The following is a 15193-nucleotide window of genomic DNA, read 5'->3' on the forward strand; positions in this document are numbered from 1 at the left end:
CAGCAGTCAAAATGTGTAACGTTACTAACCACGTAACGTTACTAACCACAGCCTGTGTGTATTGTAACGTTACTAACCATGAAATAAGTGAATAAGACTCCAATGGACAGGTCCTGGTCTGGCAAAATTTTGCCTGATGATAGAGCCAGATGTCAACTACAAGATTACGTGTCATGCAGTAAAAAGATATTGGCTTTTTTTTTATAGTAAATTAATTATGCAAATTTACGCATGAAATCATATTTTCACCTCTAACTCCATAAAAAAGACTGAAGGATTGCTAAATTTTTGTGTAAGAGTTCCTCAAGACACATCAAACAATTTTCTTGCAAAAAAAAATAGCAAAATCAAAATCAGTTTCTTTTGTTTTTTATTGTTTTGTTAATTTCTTATGTATTTTAGTGTTTTTTTACCTTTTGTTTTCTATTGGTTTTTTTGCCAAAATTTGTTGCAGGCACTTTTTCAAGCTTCTCTACACTACAATTGATTAATTTCACTGGTCAAAGGTTGAAACAATCTAGTTAATATCAAATTAACAAAAAAACACAATTTGCATTGGATTTGCACACGATATCATGAATTTGAGCTGTTTTCAGGTCGACATGCATTTATGTAAAACATTACATAACTGCAGAACGGTGTACCCGGACGTCGCAAATTTGGTCTCAAAATATGCGGGAGACTTCAATGAAAAAAGTCATGAGACGATGCGGCAAAATCTTTGCGCGTTGCGAAATCGTGGTGGGAAATGTTGGGGGGGGGGGGGTCTACAGCATTCGCATCACTACAGAAGGCTCACAAGGTGCACATTGAGTGATTTTTTTTTTTGCCACTTCGAAGGGGCAATTGATGGAATCTGTGGGCCAGCAGAGCATTTTGTGTGGAAAGTAGTGTTAAAAGAAACCTGTACTGACATTTTCTACTTGTCTGATAATTCTAATCTACATTTTTGACGCCTACAACTGGAAAGAGAGGATTCTACAACCCAGGATAAGCCTGTAATGATTTTTTGAAAAAAAATGAAAACGAGCAAGCCAAGGAACGATCCACACAATTTGGCATACGTCACAGGTGCCAACCTCCAACTTTAGCAAAACGAACTACACATGTCAATTTACTGATGAAATCTCACACGAAGTACTGCAAAAACTGTTATTTAGTAAAATTGCAATATGGAGCTGAAATAAACATGTTAAACAATATTCATTAATTTTTAAAAGGAATCCCTTCAAAAGCTTTTTATTTAGATCAAATTTGTGGGGAATATTCCAGATATGCAAAATGAAATTGGCATCATGTCCGAACGTGCTGCCCATAGAAAACTGTGTGTAAGTAACGTTGCACTAACTAGTATGCATTGATGATGAGCGATAATGGTTCGACATCACAGTTCAAACTATCTAACGAAGATGAGGACTGAGTGATTCTTAAAATCTAAATCCAAAAAATAGTCAACGGCAATCACGGTTTACGCCTAGTTAGAAGAAAACGGCACTCAGTAGAGACGCTAGACTAGAACTAGGACTAACGTTAGGACTAGTGAGCAGTCAAGGACCGAGAAGATTCTACTCGCCCGCCCGTCGACAGCTGTACGTGCACAGCGCTATATAATAGGCACAGTGTACTAGTAAACGGTTTAGTATGCAATACTTACCCTTGCTGCCAGAACTTGAAGAAAGTCCAGACGAAAGTCCAGACTCCAAGGTCTAGCGTTGCCGCTAGATCTAGGCCCTTGTGCTGCAGGCCCTGTTGTTTCTGTGCTGAATTTTGCAGGTAAGGTATCTGCTTTATGGATTTTCAATGTTTTTGTAGTCGAGATAAATCTCATTGTGGTCGTATTAACACCAAGGACTAACTTAGATCTAGTTTTAGTACGACCCATGGCCCATACCTCGGAAGAGTGGCCTGACCACGTAGAAACAAACAGTGCCGCCGCTTCGCGATCCAAGCGCTGGTGTAGGCATAGTGCTAGAGTACTTCCGTATCCATGTAGATATCTCAAAATTCACTTAACCAAATTGCACCAAAATCACAAGAAATATTTTATGACTCATGTCCACTTGCTCACGCTAATTGGAACCAAATAGCAAGTCGGGAAGCGTAAGTGAAGTTGTCGACTTTCCTGTCGTCGCTAAAAACAATCTGCTCTGTAGAGACTGTACGACTAAACAAGAGCTATCGCGGCGTAGTAGCCCTACTTGCCTGCGCACGCACAGACTGAAGTTAGCCATCTAATATCATGAGACAAATCTTTCAAGTAATCGGGAGCAAAGAATCAATTTAAAAATTATTTGAGTTAAGTTGAATGAAAAATATAGTTCGTAAATCACACAAATTGCCAAAATCATGACATTTTTTAGTTTAGTTCCCGCGCAAATTCCCCGTTCGCACAGGACTAGTCGGCTAACTTCAGTTCTAGATTGTGCATGTCGCGTTTACCAAGATCTCTCGCGAAGAGTGAGTTTTTTTTTAGTGACAACTTGAAAATCGGCGTCAATATTGATACTTCTCGATTACCGATTTCGTTCAAACATAATACATTATTTTGAAATATGCTTTGACGTATATCCTGTAATTTTGGTGCGATTTGGTTCAGCGAAATTTGAGACAGCTGCATGGATAGGACAGTACACAAGTGCCGCCTGCTAGCTAAATTGGGCCTAAGCGTCGTCTGCTACTCGGCACGATTTAACGCACGCGTATGCGAGGGCTTGTAATCAGTGATATATTTGGCACCTGTGACATCACGACATCCGGGCTCGTCAGCTCATTAGCATAATTCTCGCCCAAAAATTTCCATTTTCAAAATGAAATTACGGACTAAATCGTTATGAAATTTTGAATCTGTTTGCACCGCTGGGTGTTTTAGAATTAAAAGAACAACATATAAAAAAATAAAAAACCGGTACAATGCCCTTTTAAAAACAATTGAGGCCATCACTTCAAATTTTCTGTCCCAATTTGAAATTATCATAGAATGGTTTGTCGGGGTTAATTACGCTTCAGGTACAGCGAACAGACTTTTGTTTTCAGAACAATGCAGAGATTAGACATTCAAACTGGTCTAAAAGATAAAAAAATACAAGTCTCTAGACTTGAATAAACATGAATTCAACTAATACACTGTATCATTTGAGTTAATGTCATATGACTTACAATTTTTGTAAACTACTTTCACAATAATATAAAACATTGCATTATGCTGGATTCCTATTATGCAATGACTACGCACACCACAATTGGCCATACACTGTACATACTACAATTTTTATACCGGTACATTAGTTTTTGCTCTTTGATTTCTTTCCCCTTTATTAAAGGTACTCTTGATAAGGAACACATTAACTGTTTTGCTCAATAAAACAGGCTACTTTTGTGAATTACTGTGAGTCATGATGAACAGTGATTGGCAAAGTTATAAAACTGTGGATATCACTTGACCCAGTCTTTAAAAGTGGTACTTTTTTTTAGTTTGTAATTTATGCAAACTTTTTTTCTAGTCTTCTTTAACATGTACAAGTACAATGGTACTATACTGCATGAGTTTGATGATTGAAATAAGAGTTTAATGTCTTATCTGATGTTTCTTAGCTTTAACTTTGCATTCTCATGGGGAAACATGTAATGATTTGAGTTAACACACAATTTTGTAATCACTGGACAAACCGTAACGTTACTAACCGTAACGTTACTAACCATGATTTTTGTACATAATTTTCAAACAAAGTTATAATGAGAAAGGATATTTGGGGTAGATATTGCCCTTAAAGCTAGAAATGAAAAATAAGTGTTGATATATTTCAAGCTATACCAGTTTTAGCAAACTTTTTGTTCAAAGATGCTCATCATTTTTTTATGTCCTTTTTTTGTAACGTTACTAACCGGCATTAAACACAGACCTTTCTTCTAAAATAATTCATGAAATGATTTCATTCTTTGCTCTGTTCTAGGTCTACACTAGAATGATCTCTGGTGACATTAATGAGACTTCACATCCACAGATAGAGAAATGAGTCTAATCTAAATCATGACAATGTCCCTAAAATGTAACGTTACTAACCGCGGAATTGCCCCTATAGATGTTGGATCACACTCGTCACATTCGATCTTCTTTCGAACGCCGCGCAAATATGTCCAGTGTTGCTATGGCACGGCATCTTGCATGCGATTGGCTAGTGCGTCGCACACATTTACATAGTTCGGCTTTCGGAGATAGGTCTCGCAGCGTGTCAGAAATGTCTTGTTCACGCATGCACGCTCCATTGTTGTTGCGACAATAGATACCAGTACGCTCGCTTTTTGGTGTATGCTCTTCGTTTGGCTTTCTATCCGAGCTTTTCTACCACAATGTTCGACAACGGAAGTGAAACAAAAAGTGAACAGCAACACTAGGCAGCACTAACTTCCAACGTGAAAACAGACATGATAGTGAACATGATTTGAACGTATCAGAGTCGCAAATCACCACACAAACCGTGCAACATGCGATCAGAAACTTAACTAGTCAATTATGTTCGTAGTAATGACAGCAGGTTGACTCAAAAGACAGCAGAAGAGAGGGAAGGAGCGGTCAATAATGACCAATACACTGTATTAAATGCAAAAATTGTACCAAACTAAGCAAAGTCGTGTTTGTTTGTTTGTTTGTTTAACGCACAATGCAACACATGCACGGCTTGAAAATAAAAACAGCAGGAAGCGTGACCCTTGTCATCTTTCTGCCTTGGAAAGGGTCCCAAATGATTACATTTACAAGACAAATTAACCGCAGTGAAAACGTGATTTGTAAAGATGTGGATACGAATGCGCCACCCGCTCCTGTGGCATGTACACACAGGCATAGCGCGTGGTACTGGATGTCATTGGGTAACACGTGCACATGCACACGTAATCAGCACGCTTACAATTATCGTATCCGCCATCTTGAAAGACGTACTGGTAAACATACCCGAGCGAAACGCACTGTATATTCGGCTCCATACGCTGTGTTCCGCGGAAGGCGCCTGGGAAATTTGACTCTCTCAGTGAGCCAATCAGAAGCCGCTGTAATTGCTAGAGGCGGAGCTTAATCTCGATTGGCACCATCGTACAGATGGGTGATTATCAACTCGCATCGCTGCTCGGCATTGTCTTTGAACAAGAGGTGAATTTTCAAAGCCCGTTTTCTCGCAAGTTTGTCAGGCTAAGAAATCAAAAAGTGCATCATATTTCCCTTTATATGACCACTTAATACGGGCCGGTGATGAATACAAGTGTTTGACATCAATGTAAAGCTTAGGACATGGGCAATGTGATTCCATGAAAAAATGAATTTTCAAAATTCCCGACTTTTGCCTGAAACCGTTGTCACCAGTCACATTTTATTCCAGAAGAGCCCTCCCAGTTAACCCCACGTTCAGCACTGTGGGAAGGTAGAATGTAACGTGATGATTGATCAAGCCCTTGCAATAATATTTTCAAGCGCGCTGCATGCGATTCAATCTAGCGCGGAAAATCAATGGATATACAGTTGTACACTGTAGGAGCGGCTTGTGTGATGTCCTTTGTTAGTAACATGAAGACATGCAAGTTAAATGCTCCGTCGAGTGGAAGGTGCATTCCCATATCTTTTGCTATTACAAATTAGTACTCTAGAAATGATTGACAGATGAGGTCACAAGCAGAATATTGGATTGGAAGATTTTTTTGTGGGCATATCCAAGTAATCTGAAGAAAAGGTTACAAACACTAAATAATAAAATATGTGTATTATGGAATGTAGATCTACAATCTGTAGATATTTGCTTTGTCACATGTATGGAAGTGATTTAAAGGGTAAAGAATCAAAACAAATCAAATGCATTTGCATTACTGTAGGCCCTTTCAAGACATTTTGTAAAATTTTATCCTGACTGTAGTTGCCAGACAGGGTCTGCATTTTGACAAAGTTCGAAGTAACCTCCAAATGGTACACAGTAAATTTTGGCTGTCCTGACTGTGTAGTACAATATTGTACAGTGAAATGATCTTTGGATTCGTGAGTGACACAAACAGGTAAACTTACACTGACAGCATTAGAAAAAAAAATTTGTTTGCTTCATTGTTTCTTGCTGATATCTACATGTACTACTGCATTCTAGTTACATGAACCCTGCATGATTACAATTCAAAGCAAAAAATGCTCACGCTCACATTTCCTCTGCTGCCAAACCTGTCACTGAAAACGGGAAAAAGTCGGCCTATTTCCTGGCCTTGAGAGTAAGTTGAACAGTCTGTCTTCCCATAGAGTTTAAAGGTATAATTTACCATTTGCAGATGAAACAACAACCCAGCATTAGTGCTCTTAAATAGTTCTAAAATGTGAGTTAGGGATTAAAAAAGCCACTGCAAAAAAATTGAATAAGTTGAATCAATGCTGTTAAATACATAAAATGTGAACAATACTGTAAAACATGATACATTTGCTACATGAACTTTTTGCAAATTGGAGAAGATGGCCTTTTTTGTGGCATGAAATTTTCGCGAACTGCCACTGGCATTCAATGCATAGTGTAGACAAGAACTTTCGCACGCATTTTAATTTCGCGAATCTTGGCGCTCGCGAAATTCACGAAATTAAAATGCATGCAAACATTCCTCGTTTTACAGTAGTTAAAAAAAAAAAATGTTTCCACACTAAGCCGTCAACAGTTATGGTTTGTTTTTTTTTTTAATCTGATATCCCCTTATATTATAGGCTTATTGTGAATATGGCAGGATTTTTTTTTTATACAATGTACAACAGACGTACACATATAATAGGCTTATGCATCAAATGTAATACAAGCTATCTCAAACACTTTTAAATCACTTCTCCAAAAGGTACAGTAAACGGGACCTTTAATATACAAACCTCCATTTCACATGTTCAAAAAAAAAAAAAAACCTGACCTGTAGGAAGTTGAAACAAAGGCTGACGGCCCTACTTCCTATTTAGCATTTTCTGTACTATTCCCACGACTCAGTCACATCAATCAGTGCATAGACCTGTTTACTTATACACGATAATAGATCAAATACAGCAACTTGCAAAAACATCTCCATCACAATGTGAAAGTTTCAAATTGGCAATATGATATGAATTCAAATACTATTGTGATTCCAGCTCTGTTCAGACTGAAATGTACAGTAAACTGATAGAGCATTTACCAGTGGCAATTCTTAGTCCCTGGTATCACATATCTGTGCTATAAAAGCTGTTATTTTTGTGTACAGATACTTTTCATGAATGAAGAGGAATGTAGGACATTTTCACGAGATGTTGTTTTCGCAATTTGACACCAAGACTGCATGTACATGTAGATCGTATCAAAGTACACTGATACCTGTCGGTTCACTTCGTTTGTGCATCAGGTGGCAATGTTTTCGTGTTCTTGAATTTTGGGCCCAACCGTGGTTCATGAACAGTTTTTACGGCACAATGTAGGCCTACAACTTTGTATTCTGTTGAAATATACAGTACCGTACACTACCATACAGTATGGATCAGTGCACATGCTGTATTGAAGCAGTTTGGACAATATATTTGTGAAGCAAATGATCTTTTCTTTGCCAGGTGCTGCAATTGCAGGTTTCCATTGCCTTTCAACCCCGTGTTCCTTTCATACGTACAGAAAGGCATTAGTTCTTCAATTATTAGCATCACAACCTCTCTTGGTACTCAATTCTAGTGGAAACAGTCCTACAGACAATGCTTTGTGCTGTCACCAGCTTATTGGTTGAAGGGCAAAATTACTTTAAAAAGAATTTAACCCGTTGAGGACAAGTCCCGAGTATACTTGGGCAGGTGTCTACGGGAATTATGTGTTGTAGCAAAATCATTCCGTCCTCAACGGGTTAAGCAAAGATACATAAAACCACAACTTGTCTCTCACAAAAAACAACAGATCTAGTCCTGCGTGTCAACAGTCATAACACACAATGCATTCATAATGATAGACCATGGTTCAGATGATATCTATACACATTCCGGAAAAGGGAAACAATAGAAAAACAAAATGTCGGGTGGTTTACTCACAGGAATATACACTTTATGTACATACAATGTACACCGTACAACACAGTACGTACACTCAATTGTAGAACAAACCTGTGTAATCGTTTGTAAGTTATGAACAGTTGAGTACATGTAAGCTCCCAGGGTTGTAGGTTGTCCGTTCATTTGTACTCAGGCAAATAGTATGCATGCAATATTATGAAAGGAATGACAAATTTTGATAATGTACAAAATAAATGTACCCTGCATTGAGGATGTTTATGTTCACCAATTCTTGAGATGAAATCCTCTACACAGCATTTAGAATAGGCAGCCCCATCCCTATGGTCCCACAAATACTAATAGAGTTAGTAAGATAGAGAGGACAAATTGAGCCAGTCTCATCAAAAAAAAAAAGTTGTACATGATTCTACTTAGGAGGGTACATAGTAGAACTGTGCTTCTCAACCTTCTGGTTTTAAATTGAGGCCCAATCTGGCCCCTACATTTCCCCCTCTTAGCCCAGTATTTTTTTTTTTTTTTTTCAATCTCATCCTCAAGGTTGGACATGACTCCAATGGAGAATTTGTAGAATCAAGCAAGTCTGATTTTTTTTTTTTCACTTGAGGCTCACTCTGGCCCCTACATTTTGTTTGTTTGTTGCTGCTGTTTTTTTGTTTTTTTTGCGTGAGTGTGTGTGTCTTGGTTTTTTGTTTGTTTTTTTTTTTTTTGGGGGGGGGGGGGGATAGTCCAGCAGATCATTTTTTCCCTTTTTTGTTTTAAAGGGACTGTACAGTACTGGTTGAGGTGAGGATTCATGTTTTGCACATTCCTACTAAGTGGGATAATGAGAAACCTCTTATGAAATATGAATGAGCATGTAATTTTATGAAGGGTTCAACGTTTATTTGATGAAAATCGGTTTTCAAATGGCTGAGATATAAAAAAAAAGTGATAATAATAAAAGCCAACAGGCCGCAACTTTATTAGGATCTCTTTGTTTCACCTTGTTTTTGGATATCTCAGCCATTTCAAAACCGATTTTCATCAAATAAACTTTTGATACCCCATGGAATTGCACGCTCTTTGACATCTCATAGAGTGGTTTCTGAATATCTTGCAAAATGTTAAATGCTAAATCCTCACCTCAACCAGAACTGTACACACCCTTTAAAGGCATAATTTACCATACCTTTGAACATTTGAACATTTGAAAGTAAACACAAATCAAGAGAAATTAAGAGGGTACAGGTAAATAACCTGAGGAAACAGGAGGAAAATGAATTGAAGAAAATCCCTGTTAGTAATACTGACACATAATTGATGTTAACACATACAACTTGTGCCAGGGGCGGATCCAGGAATTCTGTAAAGGGGGGCGTGACTAATATTTCTGATGCCACTTCCGGGTTTCATTTCATTTTTTTTTTTTCTTTTGATTTTACGAAAAATAAAGGGGGGGGCGTGCACCGGTTGCGCCCCCCTCTGGATCTGCCACTGCATACACTTGTACTTGCCATTCATATGATTAATGTATGCTTTTTCAATGCAAAACAGGCGCAGGGTGGTCTACAAGGGGTTTCAGCATGTTTCTACAACATGCTCAAATTCTTGTGCAACATCCTCAACAACCAGCAACATGCTATGCAACATCCTCAAGAATTTGCAACAAGGTCAAAATAAAATGAATTCAAACAGGTGAAAAACGTGCAAAACATAAGAAACATCAAACTACCTGGGGCCGTATTCTGAGAGCTTATTAAGTGTCCGATTAGCACTTAATTACCGAATTGGTATTCTGAGAGCATGATTAAGTAGGGGGTACATTAACTACCATATACATGTATAGCAACAAGCGTTTTGGCGGGAAGGACCTATGCGTTTGCGCGTATCAATGCGCGTGCACCTCTGAGAGGACTTAATCACAGAGTTAATTACGAATCGGTATTCTGAGGGTGTAATTAAGTATCAAAGTTAATGGAAAACTTAATGATACCAAAGAATATCATTAACTACTCCGATATCACGCATTACATCGTGTTTTCTCTGCCACAACGATGCTTACCGTCTTCGGTAACCGAGGAGCGGTTGAATCTTGTTATCATAGTATCCGTAGAATTCAGAGAAAAAAAGAAATATAGCCGATCTTCGAGGAATTTTGTCTTTTATGTGAGCAAAGAGGTTGAGATCTTTGCGTGCGTAGGTGAGGGGTTGTAATCAAATACCGGAGTGTGTGCACGGAGCTCTTGGGTTGTAATTACAGGAGGCGTGGAGGAGCGCGCATTGAGGGCATATTTGCGCGTGTAAACATCATTTTGGCTTCTAACAATGCGTCTGATTGGATGGAATAACAATTAGATGGGAGGGACCTAAGATAATCACAGGGGACTTAATCATACCTTAATTACGTCCTCAGAATACCGATTTTGCTCATGATTAAGGGCCTATTAACTTCACGACTTAATCACGAAGTTAATTACAGACTTAATTACGACCTCAGAATACCACCCCTGGTACTAAACATGTAGATATTTGTGTGCAAAACTTAAGAGAGAACATAGAATGTACAGATTGTAAGCCGAGCCGTAAGCAGCACAAAGAGAGAAAAGCTGTGAAAAAATTGCATAAACATTGCTCACGATGTGCGACCCGTGCACAAACAAATTCTTCAATTATTCTCAGTTTCTGAGCTCAAAATTTCAAGCATTCAAATTTCAATTTCCGAGCTCAAAATTTCAAACCTAAATTTTAAGTTGTGGACCACCCTGCAGGCGGTCAATTAAAACAAATGATGAGCTTGCACTGGCGCACGCACTGTAAAAAAGTCACTTGAGTTCGTCGTTGAGAATTCTGCGTGCTGTATGTTACGAGTCAACAATCTGAGCCCGGGATATGAATCGGTGGTATTATGTGCCAGTGATACATGTGAAATGAAATTAAGGTGGCCAAACTGAGCCTCTGATGAATATTTTCTAAGATATCTTCAACATGTTCAAGGTCTTTTAATCCAAAAGTGGTCGATGAGTAGGTCCAGTCCAACATACAATCATACTTGATTGATACTGCAGCCAGGGCCTATGCACCAAAACAAAAAGACACACATATTGTGACACAACACACACACACAAATGACATAGATTATATTAGCACTGTACTGACATAACCCATAAAAGTCTTCTAAATTTCCTGTGCTAAGATAAGACATGGGTTTCCGTTCCACACTAGGCCCTGACCAGGGCCTGCCTACTAGATGCTACGATCATGCTGGTCTTGCGCTCTGCTTTGACATTAGGCAGTTCGCTAGGCCCAAAGCCCCCCGGCCGCGGCTGCTGTAGAACAGCGGTGACTAGACCGGTGCCAGACATCATCAGTGCAGTCAGTGCAGGCCAAGTAACCAGCCACAACCAAGGCCTCAGACAGTGTACGATGATCATGTCTGCGTGTGTGGACTGAACTGACATCAGAAATGAGGAGCTCATAAAGAGGGCATTTTCTCGGTTAAAATCGCAGTGTGACAACACTTACCCCTTCTTTAGATATTCCTACGATCTTATCCACTTCGTATATGCTATCCTCATCGGCGAAATCTGATTCCTCGTCCGACATTCTACCGTCTTCTTCTTCATGTTTACAGTCATCACCGGCACCAGAATCGGCCATTATGCTCGGTCAGGTACTCTGACTGAGGTCAGACTGCTAGTCTACTATCAAAACACTATCATTTATATTCTGTACGCGTCTGGTCGGGCTATCTGTGTGTATGTGGTATGTTACATTTTGTATGTGTGGTATGTTATGTGCCCCCCCCCCCCCTTTCTCTCTCCCAAATCGAAAAAGGGGCAATGTGCTATGATGTAATTTCTTGTCTATTTTATGATATGTGATCAAAATCATACACTGTATGATGCAGTCTTCCGTGGAAATATGCAACTCAACTTTTTGAATATCAGAATTTTCTTATTTTGGTGAAATTGGCATTTTAGCAGCTGTTTGTTTGAATGAACCCGTTTTATATAGTTGATTGGAACTCAGAGTGGGCATACCTCTGAATGGACACAATAGTGGGAGGGGTGTAGGGGTGAACAAGGAGATAAACAAGAGACACAGAGACAGACTGTGCATATAATCATGCAGAGGGAACTACATTACACCATAAAGTCTTAATTTGTAAGACTAACCACGCACCTGTTCAAAGGACATACTGACTGGACTGGTGCATCAATGACCTGTAAATAAACGCTGCGAAAAGATCAGGATAAGCAAAAAGCCGATATTTTACTACACTTAAAAATCCTCCTGCAACTCTGTTTGCTATGTTAGTGATGTCATCAGTATTTCAACGTCGTATCAGCAGGGAGGTGAGACTCTCACCTCCCTGGTATCAGAGAGGTGTATTGTGTTGCTATTCTGCACGACACACTTGTATTCTCTGCCGTGTAGTCTGCGACTTCCAAGCACTAATGGTGTTTAGAATAATATATCAGTTAGTTTTGCGGGTAACAAAGACGCAATCGTCTCTGGAAACGAAACTGTGGAAAAATGCAATTACATACTTTATTACTTTATTTAGTATCAGAGCCTTAAAAAATGTGAAATTACAGTGATGTATAGACTGTGAGACTCCTAATGAATGTAGGTGAACTTGAGTAAGAATTAACTCTCTGGGAATTAAAGTTCAAGTACAAGATATACGCCCTATGTGGTTGTATGCTGGCATGATTGTCACCGTCCTGAAATCAAGGTGCCTCCTTGCAATAGGTCATTTTGATGGGCATACCCCCACCCCCACCCACCCACACACACACACACACACAGGCCAGTAAATGATTTGCCATCTTATAGACACAACGTATAAAAAAACAGAAAAAAGAACCCCCCCCAAAAAAAAACAACAACAACAACAACAACAACTACAAAAAAAACCATATATAGAATGAAACCTGTCTACAGCGGCCACCCAAGGGAGACTGAAAAAAGTGACAGTTGTAGACAGGTGGCCGCTATAGACAGGGTCGTTAAAATAGCTTTTCTATTGGGGGAATTGTGTTTAGTGGTCGCATACGACGGCAGGTGTCCGCTAACAGACGGTGGTCGCTATATTGGTTTATACAGGCCTTGGATGATTTTGTGATACTTTTCCCATTTATTGTATGAATCAGAAAATGACTCGTTTTGATGGGGCTCGGGCTTCCCACTTTTTATTAGGCCTACACTAGCTGTGTGTGAGACCGTGTACTCTACATTATACTCATGCTAATAGTGTACGTGAGACCTATCTCACAGTTAGTTCGTATATCCAAATTAATCAATAGTATTCCTAACCTTAACTCACGAACAGAGATTTTGATATGTGCATAGTTTAAGTTCAGTTTTTCTTGTCGGAAAGAAAGGTAATGTTAATGCTCAAAATTTCTGTGCGACATTTTGTTTGCGACTATGAAAACAAAACTGTTTTACAAATTTGATTGCAACTGTCTACGAACCCCGACTAAACTTGAAATTCCCTAAAAATCGCTACGTTCGCAGACATGCGTCGCTTCGCTCTGTGAATTACCGGTATTTACTGTAAAACTCTGAACGAACAAACTGCGGGTTTCGGCGCGGCATCCGTACAGTGACGAGTCTCTGTATTCTGGCTTGCTGCTCATACCTAATGATTATTTCCTACCCAGAATATTAACGCCCTCTAACGACAATAGAAGTAGCAGGTTCAGCTGCGCAAGTCCGACTTTCATAGCAGAAGTAAGAGTACACGATTTTTGTTTTGTTTTAATAATCAATGAAAAATAATTATTGTGAGGCGATTAAAATCATCAGCTCACTCATAATTATGCATCTTCATAACAGCTGTTCAAGATATGTTTTAAAAAGTTAGTGAAATCTCGTAATTTTATAACTTCCCCAATTTTCTACAATTTTGATCAAGAGTTCATTTTCACTGTTGTGCTTACAAAATGTTGATTATTTTTCTTTTGAGATTGATTTTAGACTGGTGCAGAATCCCCTTTAAGATTAAATAATTGGTCTAGGGGAGATTAGGGCCCTGTTTTCTGAATTTTCATAATTGATTATTTGATATCTATGGTAAGTCTATGGCAGTCTGTGTGTTGAAGAATATTTATAATCGATTATATTATCTTCATAAAATGGGGATTAGAGGTTGTTTAGGTGTGGTTTCAGCAGTCATGGTGGGAGATCGGGTGGGGTGAATGGAAGATATACAATGCTTATTTCAGTGCACCTTTTTGTATATTGCATCGTACGTCGAATATCAATCGATGGAGAGGTTAATGCATGGTGCAGATAATCAGATTGTATATTTTGAAAATCAAAGTTGATATTTACACGGGGAACTCTCTAATCCCCCAGTTTGCTGCGCCACCTGAATAAAAAAAAAATGGTTGTTAGTAACCTACATAATATGTGTTTTATCAATCCGTGAAAATTACACGATCATTTGCAATGTAGGCCTATACGGGTCTCATTGCGAATGTTGTTGTGTTTTAAAGAAAGAAGAGAGAGAGAAAAAAAAATTGGGGCCCTATACAACAAATAATTTGCCCCAGACAATACTGACATAAACCAAACGTAATAAATCTTAAGGTATTAAACAAGAAAATTAGATATACAATGACGTCTTCACGAGAGAGCTCATACTGGAAATACAAACGGTAAACATTACCTCAACATTGTGTATGTAACGTAATATAATGCAATGTGATACACCTCAGAGTTGATGTTTTTTCTTTCTACGACATGAAAAATTAACCCCATGTCACTTGAAAATGTGAACTCTTTTTGAATAACTGTTGGATTATTTTTCGGGTTTCGAATAAATTTTCTTAAAATCTGTATTTGTTTCCCCCTCTATCGTCAAGACGTATATCGAGTTTCAGTATTCTGAAGAAATGTCTGAATTACCTACCTCTACAATACAACAGGTTATAAAAGGAATTTGATTTTAAGGGTTGCAAAAGGGACACACAATTGAGTCTTGGAGGGAGAAACCATGTATACGATACTTCCTGTAATAAAGTTTACTCAAGGCTCGTTCATTTTAAAAACAGTTAAACAGTAATTGTTCCTTGCCAATTAGAGAAGTCTCTTCGAGGCATCGGAATTGACCTTTTTTTGCGGGGGGGGGGGGGGGGGGGAGGGGGGCATGCATGGTGACATATAGTGGTATATACCATTGTGTCT

The 15193-nt window shown here is 38.7% G+C and overlaps 1 protein-coding gene across 1 annotated transcript in view; it reads right to left on the reverse strand.

The window, feature by feature from the left end:
* LOC139738140 (uncharacterized) overlaps window positions 1-11653 on the reverse strand; it is a 47743-nt gene extending 36090 nt beyond the window's left edge. Inside the window, exon 1 of the mRNA XM_071648801.1 lies at window positions 11519-11653. Coding sequence (XP_071504902.1) covers window positions 11519-11653 — 135 coding nt within the window. The remainder of the gene's footprint in view (window positions 1-11518) is intronic.
* Between the last annotated feature and the right edge of the window lie 3540 nt (window positions 11654-15193).

The sequence above is a fragment of the Diadema antillarum genome, unplaced genomic scaffold (genome assembly GCF_040938485.1).
Source record: "Diadema antillarum isolate AM-2024a unplaced genomic scaffold, OU_Dant_1.0 seq00000724_RagTag, whole genome shotgun sequence".
In the NCBI taxonomy this organism is placed as follows: Eukaryota; Metazoa; Echinodermata; class Echinoidea; order Diadematoida; family Diadematidae; genus Diadema; species Diadema antillarum.